General features: G+C 44.4%; 1 protein-coding gene and 1 pseudogene across 2 annotated transcripts in view; one reads left to right on the top strand and one right to left on the bottom strand.

Moving 5' to 3' along the window:
- Nucleotides 1-18,622, bottom strand: part of ipo9 (importin 9) — a 117,615-nt gene extending 98,993 nt beyond the window's left edge. Inside the window, exons 1-3 of one of the 2 annotated variants that reach the window (XM_080210111.1) lie at nt 18,439-18,622; nt 10,594-10,655; nt 8,640-8,726 (exon numbers count right to left, since the gene is read on the bottom strand). In XM_080210111.1, coding sequence (XP_080066237.1) covers nt 8,640-8,726; nt 10,594-10,655; nt 18,439-18,604 — 315 coding nt within the window. In that variant the 5' untranslated portion in view covers nt 18,605-18,622. Of the gene's footprint in view, nt 1-8,639; nt 8,727-10,593; nt 10,656-18,438 lie in introns of those variants that run through there. The other variant, XM_080210112.1, reaches the window with a different exon arrangement.
- Nucleotides 18,623-20,510: 1,888 nt separating this feature from the next.
- On the top strand, nt 20,511-20,635 carry LOC145357160 (5S ribosomal RNA; annotated as a pseudogene).
- Nucleotides 20,636-20,984: the final 349 nt, after the last annotated feature.

The following is a 20,984-nucleotide window of genomic DNA, read 5'->3' as shown; positions in this document are numbered from 1 at the left end:
AATCGATAGTACCTTCAATTGGTCTACAGCTCCCTCGATGACCGTACCAGACATCAAACCCCTCTCCTTCGTGAATACCGACGCAAAGTATTCATTCAGGATCTCCCCCATTCCTTCAGACTCGAAGCATAATTCCCCTCCTCTGTCCCTGAGGGGACCAATTTTTCCCCTAGCCACCCTTTTGCTCCTAACATAGGAGTAAAACACCTTTGGATTTTCCTTAATCCTACCTGCCAAAGCCATTTCATGCCCCCTTTTTGCCCTCCTAACTCCCCTTTTGAGATCCCTCCTACTCTCTCTGTACTCCTCCAACGCTCTCTCCGCACAAGAGAATATCCCTTTTGATAACTACATTTACATTTCTTTATTATTTGTATCATTTATAATATTGGGTTCCCTTTTACATTAGCCACTAATCGATTCTCAGACTCTGCCTGACTCTTCCATTTTTCAGTTTGCCTGTGCTTTATTCAGCTAATTTTGTCACCGTATTAGTTACTAACTGTAATGAGGCTCCTTTCTCTGTCTCATTTTAATCTCAATATTTTAAGACATCCAGGGAGCTCTGGCTTTTGTACATCTTTCCTTTCTCCGCGTGGGAATGCCGACTCTACAACTGAACTCTCTCCTCTGGTAAGGCCTTCCATTGGAACAAAAGGAGACCATTCAGTCCATCATGTCTGCACCTGACAAGAGACAGGATCCTTACCCGATTTCCCGAGTGGAGGTCGAGAACTGCATATCCCAACATGCCTTAGGAGATGGCACAGGGAGGTGTGGGGGGTGGCAGGAAAAGTGAGGAGTATGGAAGTAGAGATCAGTGAGCAAACACCCATGAGTAGCAGACCGCCAGGAAGAGAGGGATGAATAAAGGATGAAGAGTTTGGGTTTATCCCAGAGTTTAGGAAAATGGAAGGTGACTTTATTAAAATATACAAGATTCTGAAGTGACTTCATAGGTGGCTACCCAGAGGATGTCTGATTTTATGAGGGAGATTAAAACTAGGGGAAATAGTTTTATAATATTAGGTCTTAGAGATGAGGTGAAATCTACTCTTTCAGAAGGTTGTTAGTCTGTGGTATTGCCTTCCCCAGGGGTTGTTCAGGCTGAGTCTTTAAATTTATTTATAAGCTGAGAAAGACAGATTTTTGATAAACAAAGGTTATGGTGGAGTTGACAGAAAGGCAGAACTAAGAACATAAACAGATCAGCCACCATCACAGAGCAGGCTTAAGGGGTCAAATAGCCTAAGTCCTGCTCCTCAGTTCTATATTCCTATAAATCAATGGGTAGAGAGAGCAAAGAAAGAGGCTTCAAGGAGAAGGTGGTTAAGAAGGCATACAGCATGCTTACCTTCACTTAACTAAGTGCACCTTAGTAAGGCTGCACTTGAAATATACTGTTTAATTCTGGTCGCCACGCTACCAGAAGGATGTGGAGGTTCGGAGAGGGCACAGGAAAGATTTACCAGGGTGTTTCCTGGTATGGAGGACATTAGCTATGAGAGGTTTGAGAAACTTGGTTTGTTCCCACTGGAACAATGGAGGTTGAGGGACGACCTGATAGAAGATTATGAAGGGCACAGACAGAGTGGATAGTCAGAAGCTTTTCCCACCCCAGAGTGGAAGAGTCAATTACTAGGGGGCATAGGTTTAAGGTGCAAGGGGCAAAGTTTAATGGAGATGTACAAAGCAAGTTGTTTCTTTTATACAGAGGGTGGTGGATGCCTGGAACTCGCTGCCAGGAGGTAGTGGAGGCAGGTACGATAGTGACTTTTAAGCAGCACTTTGACAAACACATGAATAGAATGGGAATACAGGATACAGTCCCTGGAAGGGTAGGGGTTTTAGTTCAGTCGGGTAGCACAGTTGGTGCAGGCTTGGAGGACAGAAGGGCCTGTTCATGTGCTTTTTTTTTTGTTCTTATCAAAGAACATAAGAAATAGGAGGAGTAGGCCATCCAGCCCTTCGAGCCTGCCCCGCCATTCAATAAGATCATGGCTGATCTGTCGTGGCTCAGTTCCACTTTCCCGCCCTTTCCCCATAACCCTTAATCCCCTCTCTTATCAAAAACCCATCAACCTGCGTCTTAAAAATATTTAGCGAGGCAGCCTCCACCACCTCAACAGGCAGAGAATTCCAGAGATTCACCACCCTTTGAGTGAAGAAGTTCCTCCTCAACTCTGTTCTAAACCGCCCCCCCTTTACCTTGAGGCTGTGCCCCCTAGTCCTACTGTCCTTTCTGAGTGGGAAGAGTCTCTCCACCTCTATCCTATCCATCCCATTCATCATCTTATACGTCTCAATGAGATCTCCCCTCATTCTTCTAAACTGTAATGAGTACAAGCCTAGTTTAATCAGCCTCTCCTCATAGCTCAACCCCCTCAACTCCAGCATCAGCCTAGTAAACCTCCTCTGCACTCCCTCCAAGGCCAAAATATCCTTGCATAAGTGCAGCGACCAAAACTGCACACAGTACTCCAGCTGCGGCCTCACCAGTGCCCTTTACAGCTGCAGCAAGACCTCCCTACTTTTATATTCAATCCCCCTCGCTATGAAGGCCAGCATCCCATTTGCCTTCCTGACCACCTGCTGCACCTGCAGGCTGGGTTTTTGCGACTCATGCACAAGGACCCCGAGGTCCCTCCGCACCGTCGCCTGCTGCAGTTTTTCGCCACGTAAGTAATAGTCCTTCCTACCATTATTCCTACCAAAGTGGACCACCTCACACTTGCCAACACTAAATTCCATTTGCCAGTTCCTGGCCCATTCACCCAGCCTATCTAGATCCTTCTGCAGACTCTCCACACCCTCGTGCAATTTGCCGTTCCACCAATCTTGGTGTCATCAGCAAATTTCGACACCATACACTCGGTTCCCTCCTCCCGATCATCTACATAAATGGTAAATAGCTGAGGCCCCAGCACCGACCCCTGGGGCACTCCACTAGTCACCAATATAACTTGTGTTTGAAATGCTCCAATTAGTAAAGGCTCAGGAAGATCCCTAGAAAATAAGGGAATCACAGCTTGTAGGAAAGGGCAGGAAAGTGGACATGTGGAATGTCAGATTAGTCACGATCCTATTGAATGGTGCAGCAGGCTCAAGGGGCCAAATGGCCTGCTGCTGTTCCTATTTCTTATGGTCTTACGAAGGTCCATGACTCTGTGCTGCAAGCCACTGGGGCAAACTTCTGCTCTTTGGAGCAGAAATATTCTGGTTGGCTTAGCTGAACAATTGAAATTGTATACAAATGGGCGGCACGGTAGCAGAGTGGTTAGCTTCACGGCTCCAGGGACCTGGGTTCGATTCCTGGCTCAGGTCACTGTCTGTGTGGAGTTTGCACATTCTCCTCGTGTCTGCATGGGTTTCCTCCGGGTGCTCCGGTTTCCTCCCACAGTCCAAAGATGTGAGGGTTAGGTTGATTGGCCATGCTAAAATTGCCCTTTAGTGTCTTGGGATGTGTAGGTTAGAGGGATTAGCAGATAAATGTGTAGGGATATGGGGATAGGGCCTGGGTGGGATTGTGGTAGGTGCAGACTCGATGGGCCGAAGGGACTGTTTCTGCACTGTAGGATTCTGTGTTTTAAATTGAAAAATGGGCCTCCTTCAAAGAGATGGTACTGCAGGCAACACCAAGGTATATTCCCTTGGACGAACTAGATAGGACAATCCAGAACACTCTGGATGACGAAAGAGATGAAAAGGAAGACATATCACTGATGTCAGGTAGCAAATACAAAGGAGAAAAGCTAATCTGAAAAGGAAAAGACTAACAGCTAACATAGAAGAGAATCCTAAAGGTTTCGATACGCATTCTAACCTTGTATAGTAAACTTCATTTTGTTTGCTCAAAAATCAGTGAAATTTCGTGACTTTATCCCCTTTAAACAAAATGGTATTAGTCCTTAACCAAAGGCTTTGGGGTCTAGTCCAGGATCATAACATTACTTTAACCGCCAGTTATTATTAATGCCAATCCCACCAGGACCAGATAAATCCCTTTGCAAACCCGTATCATAATCACTGATCCTCAAATACTTTTCTACTTACCCTACTTCAATCCCCAAGGGTAGTTCTGGCAATGTTTTCTGCCTCATTGGGCTAGAAACACACTGGTCAAGAAAGATCTCTTCTACAAATTTCAGAATTCCACCTTGTCTTTAATCTTTACAATATTACCATCCCAGTCTGTATTAAGATAATCAAGTCCCCATTATTACTGCTCAACAGTTCTTGTATTTTTCAGTACCTTGCCTGCAAATTTGTTTCTCTTTCACCTCAGCTCCCATAGACCATGGTATGCACCTAGTGTAAACACTTCTCCAATGTTCCCGTGTTTGCAGGAAAGTCCATGTATAATTTTAATTCGGTTTTGTTTCCTTACATGCAATTGTCAAGGAATCGAAGTGTATTAATCAATTAACTCAATAGTATCATACTCAGTAGTTTTTGTCTTTATGTGGATACGATATTAACTTCGGCCAAAGGAAGGATACATTTTATGGTTCTACTGCAGGACCAAATGTTGAAGGAAACTCACTGTTACATTTTATGGCTTGATTAGAAGACATGTGAAGTTTCTTATTTTAACTGTGAAAACAAATGCTGTAGAAACGCAGCAGAGGTTAGCCTTTAGGCCTGGAAAGTACTTTGACAGTTATTATGTATATTCCCTGGTATCTCAAACCACAATTCTATATCTTGTATAAGCTTTTCAATAAAATGTGCCCTAAAGAGAAACAGCTATTTCCATTCAAAGTATGCAACAGATATGCATTACTGTGAGTATTATCAGTTTCTGTAAATCAGTGTTAAAGTTATGTCACTTCTGTTCCAGAACAACATGAAAATTTTAGTGCATCTTGCTACCTCAACTTTAACACACTATTCACCTTTGTGTACTGATTCGAGTACAGTCATTTTCTAATTGCTATATTAGCTTAAGATCCCATATCTCGTGAATTTTTAGTTTATTTTTATACTTGCTTCAGCTATCAGCAGTCACTAACAGGTTACATATAGGCACTTGAACTTTCCAGAGCATCCAAGTTGTGTCAATTAGCTCTTTTGGAGAATGAGCCTGAGCATCAATCATTATGAAGTGAAAACACATATCCTCGTATCACAAATAAGTAGACTCACAAAGTACCTTGTGGTGTCTTGCTTTCTGGGAAAAGCTATCAGAGAAGCATGTTCCCACAAGTGACTGACATCTTAGAGAACCAGTCAGGAGTTAATGAGAAGAAATGTCAGGTGATGTTATCAACCCCACTGACATTCAGTGCAAGGGCATCCTAAATCCTAAACACCAGTTCTTAACTATATTTTCCAGCAATTTGGAAAAATGTGACAAAGATGAAACCTGGTGAGGAAAGGGATCAATCTTTTTGTAAATTATTCAAATAATAAAACCTTTATTAAACTATAAAACATATATAAAAGGCAACAATAAAGATCAATATTTACAAACTGCAATTTAAATTATGCCCTCCCCAATCTAAATCCATCTACTTTCCGAGAATGCATCTTCCCTAAAATATGCCATAGGTTTTAACACAATGAACCAAATCCAACAAATGCTTGCCACATTTAGCCCATAGCTTTCTTTTGGAAATCTTCTAGATTAGAGAATTTATGGGGTCAGGCACACACAGACTGGGTGTGGTTATGATCGCGATTCCGAGTCTGCTAGTCTCCATGTCACTTAAAGTATCTGCTTCCCCTTGCTACTAAGCTACTCTGCATCGAGTCCTCAGTGCAGTTAACTCCCTATCGGTTTTTTTTATCCAATTTTTTTTCTTTTCATTCCAACCTCCTCATGGAATTTCAACTCCATCAGCTACTGTGATTGGATTTAAACACATCACCAGAGCATTGCCTTGACCTCTGGATTAACAGACTAGCCATGATGTGGAGATGCTGGTGTTGGACTGGGGTAAACATAATAAGAAGTCCATCAGGTTTATTTGGTAGCAAATGCCACTAGCTTTCGCTGCTCCTTCATCAGGTGAGTGAGGAGTTCTGATTACAGACAGGGCATATAAAGACATACACTCAGTTTACAAAATACTGATTAGAATGTGAGTCTTTACAGCTAATCAAGTCTTAAAGGTGCAGACAATGTCAGTGGAGATAGCATTAAGCATAGGTTAAAACGATGTGTATTGTCTCCAGACAGGACAGCAAGCGAGATGTTGCAAGCCCCGCCAAGTTACAGATAGTGTGACATGAAACCAAGATCCCGGTTGAGGCCATCCTCATGTGTGCGAAACTTGGTTATCAGTCTCTGCTCGGCGACTCTACGCTGTCGTGTGTCTAGTGACATGCCTCTATCCCACTATCTCCCCTCTTCCAACTTCCTAACATTACTATCATCCTTCAGAGGCCAGAGACCAGAGAGTGATCATGCACCACTTAATCAATAGACATTGATCATATATTGCTTGGGCTATACAGATCAAGAATACCACTAATCATGCATGGAGGCAGCTGCTAGAAAGAGTTAATAAGACTTTCAGTTATATAGTTAAGAAAGCCCATCAACACCTCTACTTTTTCAAGAGCTGAAGGAAATTTAGCATGTCCGCTACCACTCTCGCCAACTTGTACAGATGCATCATAGAATGCATCCTTTCTGCTTGTATCTCAGCTCAGCATGACTTCTGCTCTGATCAAAGCCACAAGAAAATACAATTGTGAACAAAGCCCAGTCCATCGTGCAAACCAGCCTCCCATCTAACTCTATCTACACTTCCCACTGCCTTGAAAAAGCAGCCAGCATAATCAAGGACCCCATGCACACCCCAGAAATGCTCTCTTCCACCTTCTTCCATTGGGAAAAAGATAAAAAGGTCTGAGGTCACATACCAACCAACTCAAGAACAGCCTTTTCCCTGCTACCATCAGACTTTTAAATAGACCTCTCTAATACCGAGTTGATCTTTCTCTACACCCCAGCTATGATTGTAACAATACATTCAGCACCCTTCTCCATGAACAGTATGCTTTGCCTGTATAACATACAAGAAAAATACATGTGACAATAATAAATCAAATCAGTACCAAGGCATGCAACACGAAGAAAGAGAAGGCAGACTTCAAATCAACAGAACAAGAGACAGTGCCACAGACAACCAGATGTTCCAGTACAAACTGATTGATTCACAGCCTTTGCTGAGTATTCACTGCATAAATTCTGTGAAACTTATAACATATTTGCACCCAGAATGATCCATAGCTAGCTGGGACCGCATTTTCTTTTGAGATAGCTCTCCCAAACTCATCCCAGAAATTGTAATCGACTTAAATATTACAATTGAGGATAGCATGCATCCCAGATCTTACATACTTACCAAATTAACTCCCTCTTCAAATACCTGCTTCACCATCTCTTTCCTGTCCCAGCAATTTATTTGTTCAAAACTGCCACCTCTCCCATTCTAGTTTTCCTTTCCTATTTTTCCTGAATAACTTGCAGTCAGGGATATTAAGTTCCCAATCCTTCCATTTTATGTGCCGAATTTGTTACTATATTGTGCCTGGCCCATGTGACAGCTTATGCATACAGCTCACTAACGAACTTTATTTAATACGAAAATGACAAACTCTGTACTTAGCAAAAGCTTAAATTTGTGAGATATCCCTTCAAATTGAAGTGAAACAAAAGATGACTGTGGAAGTAGGGTATAACTGGAACTCCTTGCTATGAAATCATTGGACTTTGAGTCCTGATTGCCAAGGTGATGGGTCTCAGATAAGAGGACAAACCATGAACTAGGTTGTAACTTAACAGTTGCTTTGGAGATCTGAGCTTGACAAGAGGAAAAGACAAAATTGCAGCTAATATGGTTTTGAATTTCAGCTGATGTAGTGGTATTCCCCCACCTACACACAAACTGCCGATGCTATAAACCAAGTAGATTTATCAAAGAATCCCTGCTCACAGAGAGAACAGAAGCTACCAGTTGTCCTTGGGATGTCCCATACAATTCAGTAAAGGAATTGTGAAGTTCTGAATGGGAGGCAGAACGGAAGGAGGTCATGGGTAGCTGGGGAAAGATGACCAAAAACATGGATTCTGGGCATTAACAGCAAAAATCTGGAAGAAGGCCTTCTTGGGCACAAGTGAATTAGGTGTGTGGTAAGACTGCCATGTGAAAGGGTTTTGAGCCTTCCTCCAGTGTGAGTAAAGGAGCTGAATATCCACCTGGGAAATAGTGTGTTGTGGGACTCAGTAGCTGAGATTACCATACATAGAGTGGAAATGATTGTATTTGAGACCATCTTTGTTGTATCGAATACTTAAATTGAAATCCATCATTCCTATGTTCATTTTGGGTTTGACTGTAACAATAAAAGTCTAAAACTCTTGGCCCTCAATTCATTTTGTCAGCCTTGTTTGGGGATTCTTTTCGGGTTATTATCTCTTACAGATTTCGTAACACATACATTGGCATGCTTTCACCAAATCCAGGCTGCTTTGCCATTCACTTGCATTTCTTAACTACTATAGTACTACTTGTCTCTCCCAGACTTCTATGCAACTGATTTCTCTCGGTCCTGCTGTTTCCCAGCTGTCTGTCAAAAACCATTTCCATTAACAGGTTAGGAGATTATTCATTCTCATGGCATCTTACCCTCTCAGTAGTCTCTGGTGGATGGAATTTCTCGGACTGATTACACCAATGATTTTCCACATATTGTTTGAGAATTACAGATGCCAACTGTGAACAAAGAGTGTGGGTAAATGCTTTTGATCATTTACATTCCTTGATAAACAATCTATTATTTACCAAACTACCATTTACACTTGTTTATCCAAGTTCCAAGTTCAATATTCTGTTGGGTTTAGTGTCTTGCCAAAAGCAGGCCCAGGTCTCTTATGATCCAGAGTTTATCTTTACTGCCCAATATAATGACAAAATTCAGAGTTACAATAATGAAGTCACACTCTGTACAGTAGACATTATTCACATGTTCCGATGTTTTTTCTCCCACATCTTGAAAGACTGATTAACATTCCATTGAGGGAAAGTCAAATGTGAAGTGACAAACCAGTTTATTTCATATCTAACACACAAATGGAATACAATTTGCTCTGAATTTTATCACACAAAAGAAATCATAGAAACCCTACTGCAGAGGGGCCATTCGGCCCATCGAATATACACCGACCACAATCCCACCCAGGCCCCACCCCCATATCCCTACATATTTACCCACTAATCCCTCTATCCTTACACACCTCAGGACACTAAGGGACAATTTTAACATTGCCAATCAAACCAAACCTGCACATTTTTGGACCGTGGGAGGAAACCGGAACACCCGGTGGACACCCAAGCAGACACGAGGAGAATGTGCAAACGCCACACAGACAGTGACCCAAGTCGGGAATCAAACCCAGGTCCCGGGAGCTGTGAAGCAGCAGGGTTAACCATTATCATGCCCGGTAACGAAGTATGCTAGACCACATTATATCCTAAAGGAAAAAATTAAATTTGCAGCCTGAAAAACATGAAACTGATCAAGGGAGCAAGCGGGACAAAGACAGCCATCTTTCACTTTAGCTCTCTGTCCCAATCGATAAGAAGTCAAGACTTTGACCTCTGACCTACACCAAGCTGTCTGTGACAGTAATTGGTTGCCAAGCCAACCTGCCAGTACCCTCTCAGATATGATCTCCTGGCAGGTTAAATTAATGAAGCCATTTGAACTGTGAAGACATTTCTGCAACCCCAGTTTCTCATTATATATACAGCAAATAATGTGACAGATGTTTAGATTGAATAAACTTCCTTACATAGCTTTTGATGCAAAGATAAAGTAGCTATAGACTCAGATGACAATAGGCTGACAGGTGGTGATTTAACCTGAGGATTATCACTCAGACGAGGGGTAAGGTTGAGGAAACGAGGTCCTCATTAATAACCTTAGCTGGTATAGGAGTTGGTGCTGTTCTGCAAAACAAACCAGGCACCCAGCCAACTGAGCTAACTCAACCACACATGTTGGGTTTAGCTAAACAGTGAAACATGTACATTATGGGCAACTTTGGGACTGGCATCAGCTGCCCTTTGCAGGTCTCATTTTCAGAACGCACAATTCTAAGAAATGTTCAGAAGGATGGAGAGTTCTTTGCCCAGCATCCACAGCAGTAGGGTAGCCACTCTATCCCTGGGAAAGAGTAAGGATTGAATCCTTGCAATTCCTCTGTCACTATCAACGCTGGATAAAGAGTTCTCCATTCCATAGAAGCCATTTTTTGACAAATGCACTGCCACTTGGGGAGTCAGTGTGCTTATATGATTTCTATAATCTGTAAGTAGGCTTGGTGCTTCCAAGGTTGTCCATTGTCCTTTTTTGAGATATTTTACCATGCAAGTCATCTGGGTCTCTGTGTAAGCATCTGTTTTTTGTTTTGGAAGTAGTTTTTTGGGTGACTATTACAATAAAACCTGTAGAAACAATGCGTAGGTACAAGTTAACTAAAATTCACTTGACACCAAAAGGAACAGAAGTTAAATGCTTGAAGCTCAAATTCCCTTGTGCCATTAGCCAATCCAGACCAAACTGCCATGATGCACATACCTGTCGTATTGCCAAGACACCCTGAGGATCTACAGTCAGCTCAGCCAGGTGAACACCAAACTCTGAAACACATCAATACAATCCACTGAGAAATGCAGACTCTAGGGAAAATGAGATGGCTAATTAAAAGTCAAGGATAACATTAAAAGATTAAAAGCAGAGGCTTATGCTGTGGTCAAGGGTAGTAATTCTGAACACTGGATGTTTTAGGTAGCTGTAAAAGTGACCAAAAAATTGATAAAAGGGGAGAGACTGGGATGACTAAACTAGGCAGAAACAGAAAAATAGATTCTAAGTTTAGGTAAAAAAGAGTAAAAGGAAAACAAGAAACCCTTTCAAGGATGAGGCAGGAGCTTATCTTCACAGTAAAAGACAAAGAATATCACAAAGGGTGAACAAAACCATTAATGAGGAACATAATGTAATTATTAATAAAAATACAGGCAAAATTAATGGTCAACAATTCTCCTGGAGCAGGCGGCCTACACTCCAGTATTGTAAGAACGTAAGAAATAGGAGCAGGAATAGGCCATCTAGCCCTTCGAGCCTGCCCCGCCATTCAATAAGATCATGGCTGATCTGAAGTGGCTCAGTTCCACTTTCCCGTTTTCTCCCCATAACCCTTTATCCCCTTGCCTACCAAAAACCTATCTACCCACATCTTAAATATATGTAGCGAGGTAGCCTCCACTACTTCAACAGGCAGAGAATTCCAGAGATTCACCACCCTTTGAGTGAAGAAGTTCCTCCTCAACTCTGTTCTAAACAGCTCCCCCCCCCCCCACCTTATCTTGAGGCTGTGCCCTCTAGTCCTGCTGTCCTTTCTGAGCGGGAAGAACCTCTCCACCTCTACCCTATCCATCCCTTTCATCATCTTATACGTCTCAACGAGATCCCCCCTCATCCTTCTAAACTCTAACGAGTACAAGCCCAGTCTATTCAGCCTCTCCTCATAGCTCAATCCCCTCAACTCCGGTATCAGCTTAGTGAACCTCCTCTGCACTCCCTCCAAGGCCAAAATATCCTTGCGCAAGTGCGGCGACCAAAACTGCACACAGTACTCCAGCTGCGGCCTCACCAGTGCCCTGTACAGTTGCAGCAAGACCTCCCTACTTTTATATTCAATCCCCCTCGCTATGAAGGCCAGGATCCCATTTGCCTTCCTGACCACCTACTGCACCTGTAGGCTGGGCTTTTGCGAGTGGGAGCTGCAGAGATAGTGGACAGACAAATTCCGACCTTCCAGAATTACCTAGATCCTGAAAGTCCATGTAGATTGGACTGCAGAAAAGATAATGCTGATACTGAAGAAAGGAAGGAGAGAAAAAAGACAGCCACACACAAATTAGCCTTACATTTGATGTCATTATTAAAGCAGTGGTAACATACATTTGGAAAACCATATTAGGGTGAGTCAGCACAGTTTTATGAAATACAAGTCGGCAAGTCTCACAGTCATAAGGTGAGACCCCCAGCGTCTCGAAGTCATACAGCCAGAGGTCCACTGTACAGAGAAAGGCCCTTTGGTGCATTGCATCTGCACTGGTCAAACAAAAATCACAACTATTCTAATGTCATTTTCCAGCACTTGGCCCACAGCCTTTGCTGCAGAAATTCAGATAGGAAAATTCAGTAAGGAAAATTAACTTTTCAGCAAACACTGGATTTGAATTATATCATTCCAAAACTTGTGTCTGCATCAGCTTATAAAAACAGATTTGTGAGAAACAATTAAACATGTAAATTTTAAGCATAGGCTGGAGAGACTGTAAAATAAGTGAGTCTTAATTTGGTAGGGATAATTGAAAATTGGGATATTTTAAATGATAAATTTTTCTGGATTAGTCCGGATTCAAACTTCTCATTAGGTTCAAAGATATATTCCTGATACAATTGGCAATGTAAAGATAATTTTATAATTAGATTCTGAGAAAAGAAATAATCCTAGAATTCCAAATGTTTGCCAAAAAAGAGTGATGACGCTGAGCATGCATTTGAGAATTTCACTCCATGTCCTTTCGAAACGAGCAGAGAACTAACACATTCTGCCCCAGACAGGATGGATCTTTGTTTCAAGATTTGCAGTAGTTTCAAGAAATTTGATAATTTATTTGTAGATTTTTCAATATAGTAGAAATTATTAGCCTAAATCAAAATCCAGCCAAAGGGGGAAAAGCATCTAGTAAGGAGTTACACAAGACAGAATAAGTGGAGGAATGTGAGGTTACATTCAGCCATATTGAACAACTTTTGATAATAGGACCGATCTTGGGGCTGTCTGACAATGATGCGAATTATTACACTACCAAAGTGACCCAGCAGCATTTTAGTTGGATAGTAGGGTGTGTGTGTGTGTGTGTGTGTGTGTGTGTGTGTTCAAAGTTACTGAACCAATCACAAGACTGGGAGAAGTAGTTCAGAACACAGAGCACACTCTGTTGCAAAATTTGAACATGGGCAAGTTGAAAACTATCAGATGCCAGATGGGCTCAATGGGAAAGCCTGCTCCTTTCACTAAAAACTGGCAGATTATTATAATTAGGAATGAGGGAAATAATTCGGGGATAAATCGTCATTGAAGGAAAGGATTAGGTATGTGATGTGTAGATGAGATATGGGGAAGAGAACAGGAAAATAGAAGAGACATTATAGAGGAGCTAAGTTGAACAGAGTAGGACAGGATTGAAAGTGGGATTTATTTGATGGATAATGCTGAAGGGAGAAAGAAATAGTAAAACACAATTTAAGTGGTAGCTATGGATGTCGGAACAAAGTTTTTTTTTAGAAAAGATGTATACTAATGGATATTTGAAAGCCCACAACACTTATTTGAATTTGGGACAATTCTGACATATGAAGATGTAGGGTTAGCAAGCTACCATAATAAAATGATGCTATTAGGACAAAGAACGAGCAATCAAACTAAGTTACTGTCTGGAATCAAACAGAAAATTTTCATTTTTGTTCAAAAGATGTTATGAAGCAAACTGAATAGAATTAAGTAATTGTGGAGATAGAGATGGGGATCTAAACAGGGAAAGGGAACTGGGATATTGAGCACAATTCAATCAATTGGAATATTTTTACTTAACACTGAAAGGTGGAATCTGTGGAATTCACTGCCCAGTGAAGCAGCTGAAGCTACCTCATTGAATGTTTTTTAAGTCAAGGACAGATGAATTTTTGAACAGTAAAGGAATTAAGGGTTATGGTGAGTGGGGAGGCAGGTAAGTGGAGCTGAGTCCACGAAAAGATTAGCCATGGTCTTGTTGAATGGTAGAGCAGGCTCGAGGGGCCAGATGGCCTTACTCCTGCTTCTAGTTCTTACGTTGTTATGTTGGATGTTAGGGATAAGGCAATCCCCAGAGATAAGGAATGGTAGAATAAATGAACCGAACATTGAAGGAGAGTTTAGCTAAAGCTATTTTAGAAGAAAATAACTGGGTACAGACTTTGCCTGCAATATTGCTGCGACAGAGAGCTACTCCTTCTTGAGGAACAGGATTAACCTCTTTTGAATTAATGAGGGGAAAAGCAATGCGCCTCCCAGAGGAGGCCATAACAGAGGGAGGAGAACTTGACATCAGCCGAGGAGCAGTATTTCAATGCATGAGGGATTTAATAAATCACCTACATTCTCAAAAAACACAGGTAATCACTCAACAGCAGCATAGAGACTGGATGAAAACAGCAAAGGAGAATATTCCTAAGGTAATGGAAACTCATGACAGACAAGAACGGGTTAGGGTTTGTTGGGAGGGATCCTATGAAGTGGTTGTCACAGGACAAGCATGTGCCCTCATTAATGAAAACTACAGTCCACTATGGCAGCACTGGATCCAGCTGAAACCATATCCTAATGAGCAATCCAGTAACAATGAAATTGCCCCAGTGGATGAATGATCCAAGAGAACAAGGGGTTATTATGGCTTTGTAGCCACCATAATGAAAATAGGAATAATCTGGATTTGCAGACAAGCTACTAGATTCGGCCCATGAGAATCAGAGGAGGCAGACATAATTCAATAGATCAAATACAAACTTAAAAAGTCGAAAGGCATTTTGTTTATATTTTCAGAACATCACCGGTGCTCCAATAATTCTCAATCAACAGCAGGATCAAGCAAGAATCAGCAGACAACACACAAGACAGATGCTGGTTGCTATGTGAATCTGTAAGAAAGTTTCACTTACTTGATATTGACCAATATTAACAAGAGAGAAGACTGTAGAAACTGTCATGTGTTTGCATCTTCTTTGAACTGAACATACAGATTCTGGCTCAGATAGGACCAGCAAAGATCATTTAACGTTCCCCTCGGAAGATACATGTTAATACTTAAACCTGGCACATAAATAATCTAAAATGCCCAACCAAAGTGTCGGCAGACCAAACACCCCAGGAATTACAAGTTTCCTGGACACACAATATCAGGATTTTTTAGCATAGAGATAGGGAAGGAATTTCATAGCAGCGAGTCTTGTACAGGAAGGTTAGGCCACATGGAGAAATACACACCTATCTATAACCCAGAATTATTACAGAGGCAGAACGTTTTTTTGGCATAATATTTCCTTCATGTGGAGCTGGGGCAGAGAGATGCGAGAAACTAGCTTCTATGTTCGATTTTGGAATAAGTTGTCAATGTTACAGCCATTGCCCTTACATGATGAGATGGTTGCCATGCACACTGTAATTCAACATTGAATGGCAGTGGATGTCTTGGCAGCCAGGGGTAGAACATTGGATCAGAACGTTGCACATACCAGATAATTCTGAAAACATAACCAATCTGGTTGTCCATATCAAAAAAGAAATGGAAATACTTAAGCAGCCCCAACCATTTACTCTAGGTGGTTGATTCTCAGGTTGGCTAGGCTCCCTAGGAACATTAATCCTGCAAGGGATTGTATTATTTTTCACTATGATCTTAGCATTAGTGGTAATTATAAATGTGCTTAAATGCGGCTTTGCACAAGTAGTTAAGTCCACAAAAAGTACACCATCAGTGATGATGGAGTAAAAAGAGGATCCCAGAGGTCAGATCACCCTTCAGAATTTAAGAATATTGACTTGGACACATGTATTTAATGGCCTAGTCTTAGGCTAACCAAGGGCCAAAAGGGGGGAAATATGCTGGAAAAATTCATAGTAGGTTAAAGAAATTTTAAATAATCAGGGATTTAAGAGACTAATAAAACTACCAGCATGGACTAGCATTGCAGGATTGATGTTCTCAGGAAGCCTAGCCAGCCTGAAAATCAACCAGCCAGAGAAAATGGTTGGGGCTGCTTAAGTTTTTTCCATTTCTTTTTTGATATGGGTGAAACAGTTCTTCCTCATGTCTCCTCACCTTAAATTTATGCCCCTGATCATTGATTTCCCCACCAAGGGAAAAAGTTTTTTCCAGTCCACTCTTCACCCCCCACCCCGTCTTCAGTCTCATTTGCACCAAGGAAAACTACCCCAGTCTATCTAATCTTGCTTCAGAACTAAAATTTCCCAACAAGGCAACATTCAGGTAAAGTTCCTCAGCACCCTTTCCACTGCTATCACATTCCTCCTATAATGTGAACTCCAGAACTGCACACAATTCTCTAGCTGTGGCCTAACCAACATTTTACATAATTCCAGCATAACCTCTCTGCTCTTAAGCTCTATGCCTTGGCTAATAAAGGTAATTACTCCACATGCCTTTTAACCACTTCATCCACCTCAATTCAATTTAACTTCATTGTTGTTGTACTGTACACAAATACAATGAAAAGTGAGCTTGCAGGCTCTCAAGATAAAAACAATGCAGGTAGTCATTATAAAATAATGCCAATACTTTTTAAGTGTATACATGCACATTGCATAATACCCATCGCCTGGGAATATGTTAAAGGACGGAGTTCAGCTGGGTAACAGCTCTGGGGGAGAAACTATTCCTGAGCCTGGTGATATGGGCTCAAATGCATCTGTAGCGCCTACCAGATAGCAGGGGGTGGGGCAAACAGTCTGTAGCTGGGATGGGTAGGACCTCTAGCAATGCTGAGAGATCTTTGCAAGCAGCGTTTGTGATAAATGTCCTAGACAGCTGTAGCTGGGTGCCAACGACGTACTGGCAATGCTAAATTGCCCCTTAGTGCCAGGGTACCAGCTAGGGTAAATGCATGGGGTTGCGGGGATAAGGTCTGGATGGGATTGTGGTTGGTGCAGACTCGATGGGCTGAATGGCCTCGTTATGCACCGTAGGATTCTATGATTGGACACTGCAGAGCCTTCCAGTCAGAACTGGAGCAAATGCCATACCACACCATAATAGAGTTCAACAAGATGCTCTCTATTGTGCACGACTAGAAATTTGAGAGAAGCTGAGGGAAAAGGTTGGCTCTCTTTAGCCTCCTCAGGAAGCATAGGCGCTGCTGAGCCTTCTTCACCAGGGAGGAACTGAGGGACCATCCGTGATGTGGACGCCCAGGAATTTGTAGCTGCAGACCCTTTGTGCCTCTACCCCACTGATACAAATGGAGTATGTGCCACCTCTGGATTTCTTGAAGTCCACAATGTGTTCTTTGGTCTTTATTGTTGAGGGCCAGGTTGTTTACCATACTCCACATCACCAGATGTTGGAGCCCTTGTTATTATTGATTCGTTGTTATTAGTTATGAAGCCTACCACTGTAGTGTCATCCGCGAACTTGATGGTGGCATTGATGTCACAGACAGGCACACAGTCATAGGTGAAGACGGAGGAGAGAATGGGGCTCAGCACGCATCTTTGTGGAGTCCCAGTGCCCAGGGTGAGGGTGGGAGAGGTGAAGTTACCCAACCTAACAGACTGTGGCCTACTGGTTAGGAAGTCCAGGGTCCAGTTACAGAGGGAGGTGTGACTCCTCGATTATGAAGTTTATGGACAAGCTTAGTGAGGGATAGTGGTGTTAAATTTAGCATGGCCAATACACCAAACCAGCACATCTTTCAGATCATGGGAGGAAACCTGAGCACCCGGAGGAAACTCATGCAGACGTGGGGAGAACACACAGATTCTGCAGTCACCGAAGCTGGGAATCAAATCGGGGTCCCTGAGAGGGAGCAGTGCTAACCATTGTGCCACCGTGTCACAGGGACCAGCACTGGAGCATCATTGACTGAAGACGGAGAGACAAAGTGTAATGCACCTAATTTTGCTAATGAAACAAATCTGAGAAATGTAAGCTTAGAGGAGGAAACAAAAAGTCTGCAAAGAGATCCACAAGATAAGTCAGCATGCAGGCAGATGGAAAATGCTGAGAGGAAAGTATGGTTGCTAAATTAGAACACAGAACACTACAACGCAGTACAGACCCTCCCCCTGCCCCCACCCTTCCCCTCACACCCACGTCCCCCCCCCCTCCCCGTCCCCCCCCACGTCCCCCCCCCTCCCCCCCCACGTCCCCCTCCCCTCCCCGTCCCCCCCCACGTCCCCCTCCCCTCCCCGTCCCCCCCCACGTCCCCCTCCCCGTCCCCCCCCACGTCCCCCCCTCCCCGTCCCCCCCCACGTCCCCCCCTCTCCCCTCCCCCTCCCTCCCCACCCCCACCCCCCTCTCCCCTCCCCCACCCCCCTCTCCCCTCCCTCCCCACCCCCCTCTCCCCACCCCCCTCTCCCCTCCCTCCCCACCCCCCTCTCCCCTCCCCCTCCCTCCCCACCCCCCTCTCCCCTCCCCCTCCCCACCCCCCTCTCCCCTCCCCCTCCCTCCCCACCCCCCTCTCCCCTCCCCCTCCCTCCCCACCCCCCTCTCCCCTCCCCCTCCCTCCCCACCCCCCTCTCCCCTCCCCCTCTCCCCTCCCCCTCCTTTGCCTCAAAACCCTTCCCTCATTCACCTTCTGTCACTTCCAGCACTTTAATCTGTTCCTCCCCAGCGGCACGGACCTCCTGTACAGGAGAGAGGATGGATCCGAGCGCCTCAAAGAGAGCCTCCCTCAGGCCCTGCTGCACAGCTCCGGCCCCCGGAGCGGCCCCACCGCGAGAACCTGCTCCCGCCGCCATCTTACCGCCCCAGCGGAGTGCGCCTGCGCATCGACAGCCCGCTCACCACGCCTGCGCATCGACAGCCCGCTCACCGCGCCTGCGCACAGACAGCCAGCCAGCCCGCCCGCCAGCCGCGCTTGCGCAGTTTCTTATTCTGGTGGCTGTTGTGTGTCGTGTTTTATTTTTTCACTTGCCGGCCTTGATACTGATTTGATTTATTAGTGTCACATGTATTAGTATCTAGTGAAAAGTGTTGTTTCTTGCACGATATACAGACAAAGCATACTGTCATTAGAGAAGGAAACTAGTGAGTGCAGAATGTGGTTACAGCTAGGGTGTAGCGAAAGATCAACTCAATGTGAGGTGGGTCCATTAAAAAGTCTGATGGCAGCAGGGAAGAAGCTGTTCTTGAGTCGGTTGATACGGAACCTCAGAGTTTTGTATCTTTTTCCTGATGGAAGAACCTAGAAGAGAGAATGTCCAGGGTACATGGGGTCCTTAATTATGCTGGCTGCTTTGCCGAAACAGCAGGAAGTGTAGACAGAGTCAGTGGCTGGGAGGCTTGTTTGCCTGATGGATTGGGCTACATTAATGACGCTTTGTAGTTTCTTGCGGTCTTGGGAAGAGCAAGAGCCATACCAAGCTGTGATACAACCCAGAAAGAATGTTTTCTAAGGCGCATCTGTAAAAATTAGTGAGAGTCATAGCTGACGTACCAAATTTCCTTAACCTCCTGAAAAAGTAAGTCTCAGAGGGCCAGCACTGGGGCAGATGCATCTTGGCCTCAAGGACTGCAGAGCCAGGTGATGCTAAGGCTTCTAGAGCTCAATCCAGCTGCCCTGTTGTCCTGTGGAGTGTTCCTGGGGCCTATGGGCACCCCAAGGGAGGAGGAAGGGCTAGAACTATTGCCAGGAGACTCCGGACATCCCAAGTTCTTCCAAATCTTCCCTTTCTCACAGCAGGGCATCTCATATGCAGCTGGATGAATAGAATTGCACGGCTACATCGGTCTTATCTGCAAGTTAGCCATGGCTCGCCAGGTGTCGGTCCCCCCAGGGGATGTCTGCCAAGGGCATCGCAGGCAATGGGGTATGGATCACAACTGGACACCTCCACCTCCGACGTACATCCTGGGGGATCACCTAGGCGTAGCAAGAGATAAGATTGGGAGGCTACACCACCTGCAGTATTCACCCCCCAGTATCTACCCCCCCCTACACTTCCCATCTCCCCAGCCCATTGGTCTGCAGGCTTGTGGCCACAATCTTAACTCATACGTGGGCCCACGTAGGAGTCAGACTTGTGTGGCACCAGGGCAGCATCATAATGTGCTTCACAGTAAGTTGTCATCACCCTCAGCCTTGACCAAAAACTTGCTGGCACAGCGAGCACAAGCCCATTATCCTGCTGTGATGTGACTTGGAACCATGGGGAGGGAGGAGTGGGTGCAAGAGGGTGGGGGAGGGGAGGGGTTGGGTAATTGGGGGGTGGGTTTGTGGGTAGGGTGACAGTGGGAGGTTGAGAGGTAGGGTGCATTGTTTCCTGGAGTGTGCCAAGAGGATGGTGGCAGTATCTGCCAAACTGTACAACAGCTTGTAAGTAAAGCTGGCTGTGATGAGTGCCCCCCTTATAGCCCTGCCCTGCCAATTACTCGCCATCACCGCCTATCACAGAATCCCTACAGTACAGAAGGAGGCTATTCAGCCCATCGTGTCTGTGCTAGCCGCAATCCCACCCAGGCCCTATTCCCATAATCCCATGCATTTACCCTGCCAATCCTCCTGACACTAGGGTTAATTTAGCATGGCCAGTCAAACTAACCTGCGTATCTTTGGATTGTGGGAGGAAACTGGAGCAGTCAGAGGAAACCCATACAGACACGAGGAGAAAGTGCAAACTTGACACAGTGACCTAGACTGGAATTGCCTACGGCCATGCTAGTCTGAAAAAAAAACGCCCGATCTCATCTGATCTCGGAAGCTAAACAGACTCAGGCCTGGTTAGTAGTTGGATGGGAGACCGCCTGGGAATACCAGGTACCTGTACTGTGGCTACGTTCGCGGCCGGGTGTCCCTGGAGAGGGAGCACATGGTGTCCGCGGGCACAGTCGACGCCTTCCGCGCCCGTTGGGCACCGCAGGGGCTGAGGTGCGTTAAACACCCCGACAATCACATTTTGATTTGACGTGTCTTAAGTTTCCTTTGTACTTTTTGTTTTTGTTCGGGCCGTTCCCCCTCCTTTTGGGGAGCCGCCCCTTTTTCTTTGTCCTAACGTAATTTCAGTTTGTATACTTGGTTTAACCTGAAAGAAACCTCCTGCACCCACCCCCCCCCCCCGCCAGACCAGAATTGAACCCGGGTCCCTGTCAAAATGAGGCAGCAGTACTAACCACTGTACT

Source organism: Carcharhinus amblyrhynchos, chromosome 22 (assembly GCF_965287045.1).
Source record: "Carcharhinus amblyrhynchos chromosome 22, sCarAmb.v2.hapA, whole genome shotgun sequence".
Classification (NCBI taxonomy): domain Eukaryota; kingdom Metazoa; phylum Chordata; class Chondrichthyes; order Carcharhiniformes; family Carcharhinidae; genus Carcharhinus; species Carcharhinus amblyrhynchos.
Note: the sequence above shows the minus strand (reverse complement) of the source record. Positions and strands in the feature narration are given on the sequence as shown.